A 13226-nucleotide genomic window follows, 5' to 3' on the forward strand; every position below is an offset into this window, starting at 1 on the left:
CCCTCAGAAAAAGAAGTCTGTGTATTTTTTCTTGCTGAGTCTGCATCTCAGTCTCAGTCCCTCTGCCCTGTAGAAGGCTGGTCCCTCTGCACACAGAGCAAAGGTTAATGACTGAACTGTTAGCAGAGTGCCCTGCCATTCCAGGGCAGTCCTCGTGTTCAGAAGTAGTTGACCAACATATAATGGATGCCAGTTTTTTGTATGTGTGCTTTTATTTGGTTAGAGTTTGTTGTGGGGTATTTTTTGTTTTTGATTTTGTTTTTCTTTTTGGGTGGTATTTTGGTTTTCTTGGTTTTTCTGTTGTATTGCCTAAAGACATGAATTTTCTCCCTAATAAGAAAGGAGATTTACTTTTAGCACAGTTTCAGATCCACCACAAAACTGAGCAGAAACTCTGATGAATCCCCACATGCATGTGTTCCCTCCCCACCTTCAGCTAGCCTATATTCTACACTAACACAGTACATTACTAAGAGCTGAGGAACTGACACATGAGTTTACATTCAGGTTTGCTCTTGGTGATGCACATCTGTCTTACAGGTGTGGACAGATGTATGAATCATGTATTTACTAGGACAGCATCAGGGGAGTTTAAGCATTCTAAAAGTTCTGATTTGGGCTATGGATCCCTTCCCATGCCTCGAATTCTTGGCAAATTTTGGTTTCCATAGCTTTGCCCTTTCCAGAATGCCATGCACTTGGAATCACACAATACACAGACTTCTCAGAGCAGTCTCTGTAAGGAACACACATTTAAGACTCTTTTGTGCAATGGATTGATTTCTTTAAGTGCTAAACTATATTCTATTGTCTGTATGAGTTTAATTTATCCATTTTCCTACTGAGAAATATCCTACATACTCCATTCTTGGCAATTTTGAACAAACTTGCTATAGATTTTGGACATGCATATTTTAAACTTATTTAGGCTAGATTTTATTATAAGAATATTTTCCACTTTTGTGTGTGCATTGTATACATATGTATATGTGTGTACACTGTGTGTATGTGCATACATTGGTATGGATTTTAAGGTCAATTTTGTTATATGTATATGTATTTCTACTCTTGATTAAGGTATTGTGATTATGTAGTTCATTTAAAAATGTAATGTATAATTAGGAAATATAGGTTGCTAGTGGATAATCATCGATAATAGTCAAGCTTGTAGTCATGTTAGATTTTCTAGATATATAGAGATATATGTCAATTAGATAGGCATTCTTCATATCTTTCAAAAATTACAAAACATGGCATTTAATGTTTTAATAACTTAGGGCTTTTCATTACAATGAGACACGTCTGCTCCTGGCAGCACCAATCTACTTCAAGAGGAAGATGGGCATCAAAGAGGCTCCTTATGGAGTTTGATAGCCATTTGGGCAAAAAACTGCTCTTGCCTGGACTGATGCATAAACTGGACACAAAGAACCTGCAGAGAGGTCTGCTAAACTTGCCTAAAGGTGAGATGATCTTTCAGGGTTCTTGACTCATGAAAGAGTCAGCAAGACATTCTGCAGGACACAGCAGAAAGTGACTAAACTGCTTTGAAATTTCCTTCTTCATGGAAATGTCTGCTGGATACTATGGGCCTAAAGACCAAACATGGATACCCCAATGGTACAAAAGAACTTTGGGTGACTGTACAGGCAGCAAGATGTCTCTGTCATTTCTAGAGTTTTGGATTTCTTGTTTACTTAGGTAATATTATATCCTTCTGGAGTCTTTGATGGAGTTAAAGAATGGTTAGTTACAGTTATAGTTTTCCATTATTATGATAAAAAAGTAGATGTAATTATTGTAACTGTAATTCTTGCTTGATTACTGTTTTGTTATATGTAATTTTACTATGTTAAAGTTAAAGCCTTTCTTTTTTGTTTAAACAGAAAAAGGGGAAATGATATGGGAGTGATTTCTTTATAATCTGTTGCTTTCACTGGTTAATTAATAAAAAAACTGCCTAGGCCCATTTGATAGGCCAACCCTTAGGTGGGTGGAGTAAACAGAACAGAATGCTGGGAGAAAGAAGCCGAGTCAGTGAGTCGCCATGATTCTCCCACTCCAGACAGATGCAGGTTAAGATCTTTCCTGGTAAGCCAGCTCGTGGTAGTACACAAAATATTAAAAATGGGTTAGATCAATATGTAAGAGCTAGCCAATAAGAGGCTGGAACTAATGGGCCAGGTAGTGATTAAAAGAATACAGTTTCCGTGTAATTATTTTGGGGCATAAGCCATGCGGGCGGCCAAGTGCCGGGGACGCAGCCCCGCCGCTCTTATTACAATATGGAGCTATACAATTTATCGAAATAATAAGTAACGTAGTAATACAAATACTACTGTGCTACTAGTGCTGCTGGTCACAGTGGCAAGAGCACATGACTCTACAGTGGGGCTGTTTGAGTTTCATTGTCTTACACATTTATAGTAAATGAGCAACTTAGTGATAGAGTACTTTCCTAGCACATATCAGGCCCTGGGCTCAATCTACATTTTCACAAAACAACAACAAAAAACAAAACAAAAAAACAGCATCATAGTGAAATACCCATTGATAGCATGCAGACATTCTTAATGTACTCATCACATTAGACCAAAGATCGTGTGTGCTACAAAAATACCAGTGTCTGCTCCTTCAAGGCCAACAAGCAAACCTACCTACAAACAGGCAGTCTAGAGATAGAAGTCACATGTTAAAAACGCTGAGATGAACATGACAGAAGGCACAGGTGACCAGTTTCTAGGAGGAGAACTTAAAGGTGCAGAAGAATAGGGGCATTCCCTTCACATTGTTTCTTATACTTGTTCCCTGCAGTAATAAACAAATTGGGGGGGGGGGGGGTAGCAGAAGGTCACACATGTGGAAGTCCTGAATCTGAAATACGACTAGATCAAGGGCCAAAGAGCAGAAGGAAATTAGTGCCACAATAAGTACCCCATCAATGCTGCTGGAACTTCCAAATGAAATTTGGGCCCTGTCAGTGGGATAACTTTCTAGACACGAAAAGGACCGAGAGCGGTAACCATAGCTGAAAACAATTGTGTATAGAAAAGTTAGACTTCTCGGGAACGGAAATCAATGTAACAGAGGGCAGAAGGAGGCTATGCAGTCTGTCTAAATCGGAGTGGAATACTACAGCGACAAATGGAAACTCAAGTGGGCTAACGACCTAGTCGGTACTAAAACTGGGTCCACTGAGAAGGGCTGCAAGCCCCCCAAAGTGGCATGTGGCCTGCATGAATGAGCACTGGAAAACCAATGGGCAATGACAACTCATACTGATATGAAGTGATATAATAAAATGATGCTAAATATTGATAAATTAGCTTAAAACTCAGAGAAAAACATTCAAAATGACTCTCCAACAATTCTTTCATGGTTTGAAATTTTCTAAAAACACAACTACAAAAGCAGCAATGGGGGCACGCAATAAGGAATTTCAGTACTTTGGACTTTTGCTTCCTTCTCGTCCACAGAAACTTAGCCACACGACGAGTTAGCTTTTAAATTTTTCGCCCAACATAAAAATACCCACAATACGAGGCAGCCATTTAAAATGCTGACACTTACATATTTACAGATGTGTGAAAATCGAGCTACAGAGTGGAATCACACACTCTAGCCTCGGACTGATGCCCTAGTGCGGCGTGCTGCCCTGAGGCCAGGGACCATGACCCGCAGGGACCACACTCAAACCCAAAGTCGGGTCAGCAGCGCCCGGACCAGCGGGCGCGACCAGTTTGTACCGAGGGCGACGGCTGTCCGGGTCCCGTGAGTCCCGAGCAGAGAAGCGCGGAGGGCGCGACCAGGCTGCAGCCGAGGCGGGCGCACCTCTCCCGCCTGCCCGGGCCGCGAAGGAGCAGCGGGCCCCTCAGCCGCCCGCCCGCCCGGCCGCGCCCCGCCCCGCTGCGCCCCTCACCCGCTCGCCCTCCGGTGGTCCCGTCCTCCCGCTGGCTCGCTCGCCTGCCCGCAGGCCGCTAGGGATGAGCGCGCCCGCGACGCCAGCCGACGCGGCCCTGCAGAGCTCAGGCCCCGCCCTTTGTGACACCGCTCACCAATCGCCGGCCAGCGCTGCCGGCGTTCTCCAATCAGCCTGCGAGAGGCGGGGCCGAGCCGTCCGAGGCCGGCCGTTGCTCGGACGCCGGGGTCGCACTGGCGTTCAGGAAGGGTTGTCGGTTAGAAGAGGCCCGGATGTTGACCCTTTATTACTGACGTGGGACCAGGCTGGGGCAAGGAAGGAGGCTGGAGACAGGCAACAGTCTACGGGCAAGAACGGGCGCCAGGGCAGAGCGCCTCGGATGGGGCACATCTAAGGTTCTCTGGGGACAGAAGGGTTCCTGGTATTTGCTGTCCACTCATGACCCTTCCAGAGTCTGGAAAACTTAAAGGACGTCCAGGCTAGGCTGACTTAAACACATACCCTTTTGGTTCTCCACTTTCCTAACATTTCTGACTCAGTTGTATCGTCTGTAATGACTTGCTTATAAGGGCTTGTGGCTTTCTGTATGCCTCTTGCATTTGAGTAATTAATAAAGACCACAGATCAAACAGGTGGCACCTTGGGCTCGAAATCCCAGCATGCTTTCGTGTTCACCAATCGGCTAAACTGGGATATAAACTGACTGGCTTTAAGACAACGCATGGAGGTTGAGCATGACCTTAAGTGTCTTTTGGCCATTTGAACTTCTTCTGTTGAGAATTCTCTGTTCAGTTCAATGCCCCATTTTTTAATTGGGTTAATTAGCATTTTAAGGTCTAGTTTCTTGAGTTCTTTATATATTTTGGAAATCAGACCTTTGTCTGTTGCGGGGTTGATCCTATAGCCATACTGATGAATATCTTGCATATCACCATAGAACCTTCATCTGGCGATGGATGAAGCTAGAGACAGAGACCCACATTGGAGCACTGGACCGAGCTCCCAAGGTCCAAATGAGGAGCAGGAGGAGGGAGAACATGACCTAGGAAGTCAGGACCCCACTGAGACGGTGGGGCTGATCTAATGGAGCTCACCAAAGCAAGCTGGACTGGGACTGATGGAGCATGTAATCAAACTGGACTCTCTGAATGTGACTGACAATGAGGGCTGAGAAGCCAAGGACAATGGCACTGGGTTTTGATTCTACTGCATGTACTGGCTTTATGGGAGCCTAGTCTGTTTGGATGCTCACCTTCCTAGACATGGATGGAGCAGGGAGGACCTTGGACTTCCCACAGGGCAGGGAACCCTGACTGCTCTTTGGAGGACTGGAGAGGGAGGGGGAGGGAAGTGGAGGAGGTGGAAATTTTTAAGTAAAAAAAAAAAAAAAAAGACAAGGCATACCTTCCACCTAGATGCCCCTACTGCTTCATTCCCTCCACGGGTGGTTCGGGTCAAGTGTGGTGTTTTCCTAAGTGGACTGCAGAAGAGGACAATGAAACCTCTAATAGTTGACTTGTGACTAGTTATGAATGAACCCTAACCAGTCTTCCCCCAGGCTCTGGCTCTCTGAGACTTGGGATTTCACCCACCAGTTTCTACAGTTCCACTGAGGTGGGAGGTATGTGAGGCCCTGGCCTTTTGCCATCTCTTGCCCGTGGCTCTTCAACTGTGCCCATGATTAAGGCTAATAATAGTTTCAAACTGAGGACAGAGCCACAGTGGTAATGCACAGAGGTTAGAGTGCCTGTGCTGGAAATCTTGACTACAAGTAAGTCAGCATGGATGGGCTTGTGCATCTGGTGGATGAGTTCAGGTGTTTGGCTTCCACTTTAAAGCTGCATTACCTCATCGAACCAAATCACGGTCATCACCTACAATTGTAAGAGGCAGATAGATAAAAGGGTCTTTACCTATTCTCAAAAATACAACCCTGCATGCTTAGTACTAAAACCATTTACGAAGGAGGAAAGAAATGTTAAGAAAGGCAAAAATTTGCCCACAACTAAACCATCCATCTCTTGCAGCCCACTCTGGCATTGTGGGTAGTCCGAATGCAACCACTGATAATGTGGCAATGATGAGTGTGACTGTGAGCCAAAAGCTTTCTCTTCAAAAACAAGACAGCAGAGGACACAGTCCCTTGGATGACTGCCGAGGCACATCTGGAATTCCATGGAACCTCTCCTCACAGGTTTAGAACCATAAATGTATAGCCTTTTACCTCCTTTCTCTTTCACCTGCCTAGACCATCACTGCACTCAGAGCCCTACCCAGAGCACAAGGACTTCAGGTCTTCTGCCTGACATCAGCTGTCTCTGCATTCCCTGCCCACATATGAAAACCACAGAGAGTTCCTCTCTAGCATGCCCTTCCATGCAGTATAGTTAAGTAAAAACAAACCACTGTGAAGCATATATCTTTTATTTGTAACCTTAAGCATAATTAAAATCAGTGCAGAAAATATTAGTTATACTGGCTAAAAGCTGAAGTAGTTGTTTCAGTATTTGCGTTTGGAATCCGGTGGCGGCGGTGAGTGTAGGAGACAGCATCGCTAACTGAAAATAGAATGGGGGAGTGAAGTGTGAAGACCCCAAAGGCTCTACTGGCTTCCAAAGGCATTCAAGGGGTCATCAAAAATGTTGGACACTTTATGATCAGATCTTAGGTCAGATGTACCCTCTGCAGATTGGCTTTTGGGTTTGGACTTCTTAGCCTGGAGACCAGAGGAGAAAATATCATCTTTAAAAAGAAAAAAGAAAAAAAGGTTAAGACAGGCAAGAAAATGGTAATTTGAGACACATCTACACAAATTGTCAAAGACCCAATTCTAATAACACACTATTGAGTATTCCCATACAAAAGTAAAACCTCTTAGGTTCTGGTCCTGCCTCAGGTGTTGGCACCCAAGTTTTATAATGATACATAAATAACAGGTTGTTTTTTAGTATAAATTTCTCAGCTACAAAAATGTGTATGTGCAAATGATGTGAGAAATGGACACTGAACTGATTTCTATCTTCTGGAAAGCCACTCTGACTTTAAGGACAGTGAGAATGTACAAAGAGAAAGCCAATACAGAATGCACTTTCAGAATCTAGGAGTCAATCTGTGGCACATCTCAACAGTAAGAATGAGGTCTGAATCATTCATGTTAGTGTTTCAGACTTTTAGACATGCTGCCTACTCAGTGACGCGGAAGTAATTTCTTGTCACTGCCAGCCCACAAAGAATGGCACAAAGACTTCTTTTTTTTTTTTTTTTTTTTTTGGTTTTTCGAGACAGGGTTTCTCTGTGGTTTTGGAGCCTGTCCTGGAACTAGCTCTTGTAGACCAGGTTGGCCTCGAACTCCCAGAGATCCGCCTGCCTCTGCCTCCCGAGTGCTGGGATTAAAGGCATGCGCCACCACCGCCCGGCTACACAAAGACATCTTATTAATTATGAAAGCTCAGCTATAGCTTAGGCCTGTTCCTGACGAGCTCTTATAACTTAACTCATTTATACTAATCTACAGCCTATCACATGGCATTACCTCTCTCCCATCTTGTACCTCCATGTCTCCTGATGTCTCCCTTGTACCTAGATTCATCCCCTATGTCCTCTCTTTCTGCCTGAGAGCCACTTACACCTCCTGCTTAGCTGTTGGCCATTCAGATCTTTATGAAACAAATCACAGCAATGTATCTTCACACAATGTACAAATATCCTACAACACAGTAATGTTACTGGTAAGATTCTACCACATCAAAATTTCCGCATGTATAATAAAGACAGGTGTACAAAAATGATAAAATCTATGGAATTATCTATAAGAGAAACCACAAACTATCTAGATTGTCCTTAATAAGCTAATAGCTAAACACAAAGCAGTCTTAAAACACTGAAACCAAAGGAGATTTCTATGTGCCGATATGAAAAATATTTAAGATGTGACTAGAAGAACAGGTGAAGTCTGTTCTTAATTTTAAATTGAGTCTACATAAATACACAACAATGCTATGTCTTAAAGGATGTACAACAAACTATTAATATTACTTAGCTTTAAAGCTTTTGTTTCTCCACTTACAAAATTTTCTAAGTTGTATGACTACTACCATAAGCATGTATGACAATTTAATGATGAAAGAAAGTCACGTATGCCTATAACCCCAGCACCTGGGAGGGCTATCAGGAAAGTTGTAAATTCAAGCTTAGCCATGGCTACAGCAAGATCGTGTGTCAAAAAAAAAATGAACAAAAAAAAGCAACTCAAGTCTCTTCTACACTCTATGCCATAGGACAGGAGGATAGAGCACAAGGTTTGCCAGGGGGAGAGACTCAGTGTGGTTCTGCAGCAAGCATTCCCAGGGTACAAACCTAGAAGGACAGGGTGAGAGGACATGTCCTGGCTCCAGTCCATGTCTACCAACACAGGATCCACCAGGAGCCCAACATTTATAGTTATCAGCATTTGGCTTGCCTGTTCAGTGAGGAGTAGGTGCTGCGTGTTCACACACACACAGAGAATTCAGGGAGAGGCCATGTCTCACACGTGTGACTCCACTGCACAGGCCTGCTCCACTGCAGTCCTTAAGCTGCTGTCCCTGATTGTCCAGCTGCTATTCTGACTCAGCCAGCATGGCCTGCAGATAGCATGTGAAAGAAGGTTCTGATGGATTTTTTTTTTTTTCACAAACAGTGCTTGGCAGGTGATGGCAGTGAGCACTAAGATAAAAGCTAGCCTCCACTTTGAGGTCAAATGCTGGGCACAATCTTAAACCTTGATACTCAGCATAGCACAAGGTTGCCTCATGAAAATGGTTAGTCCATCTACACATCACATTCTTAGACTAACCAGGATTCCACAGCAAAGAAAAGAAAACCTACTGAGAAATGAAGTCCAAGAAAGAGCCAAGGTGAACCACAGGAAATGCAGTCAGTGGGCAGTGATGCTCTAGGTGTGCTGCGGATAGCCATATTTACAGGAGGGGCAGGAGACCCATACTCACCTGTATCATCATCAAACACAGACTTGGCTTCCACTTTCTTTTTGGACTTTTCCTTAGGTTTTACAGTTAAGTCAGCAAAGATATCAATATTATCATCAAATAAGTTGGGTTCCAAAGTTCTCTCCTTCTCTCTCTTTTTTGGAAAAGGTTTAACTGCTTCCGTAGCAAATATATCATCCTAGTTAAGTCCCAAAACAAATTTTGTAAATAAAAGAATTTTTAAAACTAAAAATAGTTCAATAATTTATAGACATGCAGTGACCAAGCACAGACTACCCGGGTCTCTGCACAACTTGTCCCCATTGCTCCTCTAGTCACAGTTCAGGACCAGCTCTGCAGTGAGGCATCTAGCCACCTCCCACTGTGGCTGTTCTCGGCCCCAGATAGTTTCCTTCATGGCATTTAGTACCACTTGAGATCACTTTAAGGACCTGCTGATCTGTTTGGATCTCACTCCTCTCCTTGAAATCTCAGGAGACAGAACACGTGCCCTAGCTCTCCTGCTGGCCCCAGGGCCACCATGCTCAATAAACATCTGAACAACTTCCACAAAAGCCTTAGCATCAAAACTCTGCTGAAACAGAGTCCCAACCAGAACCAGAGTTTAAACACACAAGCTGCACCAGCGAAGTTCATATATGTCACAGAGGGACATGTCATAAAGCTGAGAGCAGCATCATCTTACAAAAATTTAAAAATAGCAAATAAAATAATTAAAAACATGTACACACACACATACACTCTCTATATAAATCAGGACCCAGGGATTATGCTATGGCTTAGTGAACCATAAAGCATTTGCCTAACATATACTAGGTTTTGGGCTCTATAACCAGGACTACAATAACATTTTTGAAATAATTCAAGGTTCATAACAAATATTAAAGGCAGCAAGGATCACCTTTAGGGTTATTAACAAGAGACCTAATCATGATTAATAAGCAAGTAGACAGCACACAAGCACAACACATGCATAGTTTATAGCTCAAGCAGCCAATTAGCTCCTTTCCTTAAAGACTCAGACATGATATATTTTTGTTACCTCAAAAATGTCCTGTGTTTTTGATATGATGTCTTGATGGCTGTCAGATTTCAACTCTTTCTTTTTGCCTTTCTGATCTGCAAATAGATTGTCCTCATCTTCAAGGAGGGGGAAAGGGTTTCTTTTCTTTGTTGGTCTTGGTTTGATGGTCTGGAAGAGATCATCAGCACTGCTGGCCTCAGGGAACACAAGGCTCTTCTCTGTACTTCCTCCTGACAAGTGGGCTGGAGTCTCTGCTGCCTTAACTTTTGTTCCCTCCATGGGCTGTGATCCTATGCTCTTTGGAAAGATGTCCTCAGAATCAAACAAGTCAGCCTCATTTTCAGTCTGAGGCAGAGATGTCACGAAAAAGCTTCTGTCCACTGTGGACAACGTGGGACCACTTTCCCAAGGTGGAGCAGCTGGGGCCACGGCTTTCTCAGAGCTGCTCTCTCCACTGACCATCCGGGGCTGCAGATATGGTTGATGGCCATTTGGTAAGACGGAACTACTGGCTACCTGTGCAACCAGTCCTCTGGGGACACTCATGTCCTCACTGGACTCCTGGGCAGCCAGCCGCCTAGCTGCGCGGGTCTGTGGTCTACGCTTTCCTCCCACTTTAACACGACTCTGCAAAGCAAACACAGACACACACCATGATCTGATGGAAAAGTGGTCAAGGCTAACAGAGAAAAGTAATTCAAAATACCATAAAGTTATTTGGTTTACTTCAATTAGGTATTATACCTAAGCCAGTGGTTTTCAACCTTCTTAACACTGTGATTCTTTAATATAGTTCCTCATGTTGAGGTGAGCCTCAATATAAAATTATTTCATTGCTACTTCATAACTATGATTTTGCAACTGTTATAGATCATAATGCAAATATCTGATATGGGATCCCAAAGGGGTCATGACCCACAGATTGAGAACCACTGACCTAAGGTAAAGAAAGAGTTGTTTAAGATGTCTTTTGGGGCTGGGTGGTGATGGTGAATGTCTTTAATTCCAGCACTTGAGAGGCAGAGGCAGGCAGGTCTATGTGAAGTTTGAGGTCAGTCTGATCTACAAGAGCTAGTTCCAGGACAGCTAGGGTTGTTACACAGAGAAACCTTGTCTTACAAAACAAAAACAACAAAAACAGAGATGTCCTTCTGGTTGAGCCCAGTCTTTTACAGTTGAGCCATCTCACCAGCCCTTAAGATTTCTAAAAGGGAGTAACCAGTTCCTACTACTCCAGATCTCAATCCTTCTTAACCTTTTTGTATTCTGTTTCTAAGATTTTTTTCAAAAATATATTTTAGTTTAGTTTATGTGGACAAGTGTTCTGCCTACATATAGTGTTCTGCCTGTATATGTGGCTGCATGCCACATTCATGCAGTGCCTGAGGAGGCCATAAGAGAGCATCAGATCTTCTGGAACTGAAGTGACAGACAACTGTGAGCAGCCTTGTGGCTGCTAGAAATTGAACCAAGGTCCTCTGAAAGAGCAGACAGTGCTCTTAACCACTTGAGCGACCTCCCGCTCCTGTATTTTAATCTTCTGAGAATAGTTTCAAGCAAAAAAGCTTCAGTGTTGCTGGAACCCAGATAGCAGGTGCGTTGTGCTCTGTGACGCAAAACATACACAAACACGGGCACCTCCTCACCCTTTAATTCAAAGTCATAACTCATCGAAAAAAAAAAAAGAAGAGGAAAGGAATTAAGAGGGATTCTGGACCAACTTTATCAGCAAGGAGATATGAGGCAATAAAGAAAGAAGCAACCGATGGCACTGCTTTTTCCAAGTCAGCAGACACCAATTCAAATATTAGATGTGTATGTAAAATGTGGCTGGAACAGGAGAACATCTGAGATAACCTCAAAAGAGGAATCTCTTAATAACTGTTATAACTAGGATTGAATATTTTTGATATTTTCTGAAATTAAAAAAAAGCATGTTTTGCTTTGAGAAGATACAACCTATTTTGGACAAAATACTTAACTGTGCCTGTTTGCTTCAAAGAAATTTTAGGAGGCTTTGAGTGATGAGACTGGGAGCCTGAGCTGAGGGTAGGCACAACCAAGATACACTGCATGCATGAACTTGTCAAAGAATACATAAGACATATTCTTTAAAAGACACACACACACACACAATTTTAGGAACTAGCTAATTTAAGCTTGAAATAGCAAATTATCAAGAGTGTTTTTTTTTTAATATAGGAAAAAAAAAACCTGAAAACACTAAAAATTATCATGGGAGAGGTCATCCTGGGTCCTGTTGCCTACTTGGACACCCGTTCAGACTTCAGAGACAAGGGAAATTGGAACAAAAAGGAAAACTCACTAAAATAGAAAGAAAACTTGCAAAGGTTCATTCAGAGTCCACAAAGGACATCCTTTGCAATAGCTTTCCTAGTAGGCAGGAACTGCTTAGAATCCCAGAAAAGAGGGCCCAGGCCACAGTAAGCAGGGAAAACCACAGAAATGAGGTTGGCATAGTGTATCTAGAACATTGTGCGAAAAGTACCAAGGCTACTGGGCAGCAACAAGACATAGCACGTGATTAGGGACTGGGGGTCTGGTGTGATTAGTATTTAATGATCAGTGGGTGAAGGAAAAGCAGATGCACAATCAGGAAACTGGAGGAAGGTAGAAGTGAGGAAGGGCTAAATGAAGGATGGTAAGTCTCCTTCAAGCGAGAGGTGAGGCCGGACCACACCAAGTTAGCAGACTGGTCTAGAAAGCAGCAGTCAGGTTGGTCTGGTTAAAAGAAAACAAACAAACAGAAGACAGTTGGATCACCTTGTTTGCACTGTGCAAGGTATCTGCCTGGGCTGGAAGATCGAAACTCACGCCAGCCTCCTCACGCCCAGGAAGAGTGGGCACACTTTCTGGGACATGGCTCCTTCCAGGTTCAGATGAAGGAAAAGCTAATTCACATGAAACAGGCTTTGTTCCTGGGATCTGCAGAGCCGCTGTGGGCAGCAAGGCTGCTGTGTTAATTGCTAAATTTGCCTAAAGAAGAAAAATGGAACTCAGTTTTTGTTCTTAAACACAGGAGCAGTTTACGATTTCTGTGACACATGATGTCTGTGTTGCACACAGGTAGAATACAAGAGAATATAAATGTAGGAAAATCACCTGATCCAGGCTGAATGGGACACACTTGTGCCCATCACCGGGATCAAAACACATTAAAGAGCAGCCCATAAGAAGCAACAACAAGGCAAGGGTGGAGGGTATGGTATTGGCAGGGGAAGAGATGAGAGAATGCTTGGTAGGAGCTGAAAAAACTGAAAATCCACAAATTTTA

The 13226-nt window shown here is 43.2% G+C and overlaps 2 protein-coding genes across 9 annotated transcripts in view; both read right to left on the reverse strand.

The window, feature by feature from the left end:
* Zfand4 (zinc finger AN1-type containing 4) overlaps window positions 1–4027 on the reverse strand; it is a 93245-nt gene extending 89218 nt beyond the window's left edge. Inside the window, exon 1 of one of the 2 annotated variants that reach the window (XM_057757416.1) lies at window positions 3920–4027. The gene's annotated coding sequence lies outside the window, so the exon portion shown is untranslated. Of the gene's footprint in view, window positions 1–3570 lie in introns of both variants that reach the window. The other variant, XM_057757370.1, reaches the window with a different exon arrangement.
* A 2298-nt stretch (window positions 4028–6325) lies between these two features.
* The window catches only part of Washc2c (WASH complex subunit 2C), a 48664-nt gene continuing 41763 nt past the window's right edge, over window positions 6326–13226 (reverse strand). For 6 of the 7 annotated variants that reach the window (XM_057764925.1, XM_057764917.1, XM_057764908.1 and 3 more), the window contains 4 exons: window positions 12716–12928; window positions 9950–10558; window positions 8908–9085; window positions 6326–6661 (listed from right to left, as the gene is read on the reverse strand). In XM_057764925.1, the coding sequence (XP_057620908.1) occupies window positions 6522–6661; window positions 8908–9085; window positions 9950–10558; window positions 12716–12928 (1140 nt within the window). In that variant the 3' untranslated portion in view covers window positions 6326–6521. The remainder of the gene's footprint in view (window positions 6662–8907; window positions 9086–9949; window positions 10559–12715; window positions 12929–13226) is intronic. The other variant, XM_057764954.1, reaches the window with a different exon arrangement.

The sequence above is a fragment of the Chionomys nivalis genome, chromosome 1, assembly GCF_950005125.1.
Source record: "Chionomys nivalis chromosome 1, mChiNiv1.1, whole genome shotgun sequence".
NCBI lineage: Eukaryota > Metazoa > Chordata > Mammalia > Rodentia > Cricetidae > Chionomys > Chionomys nivalis.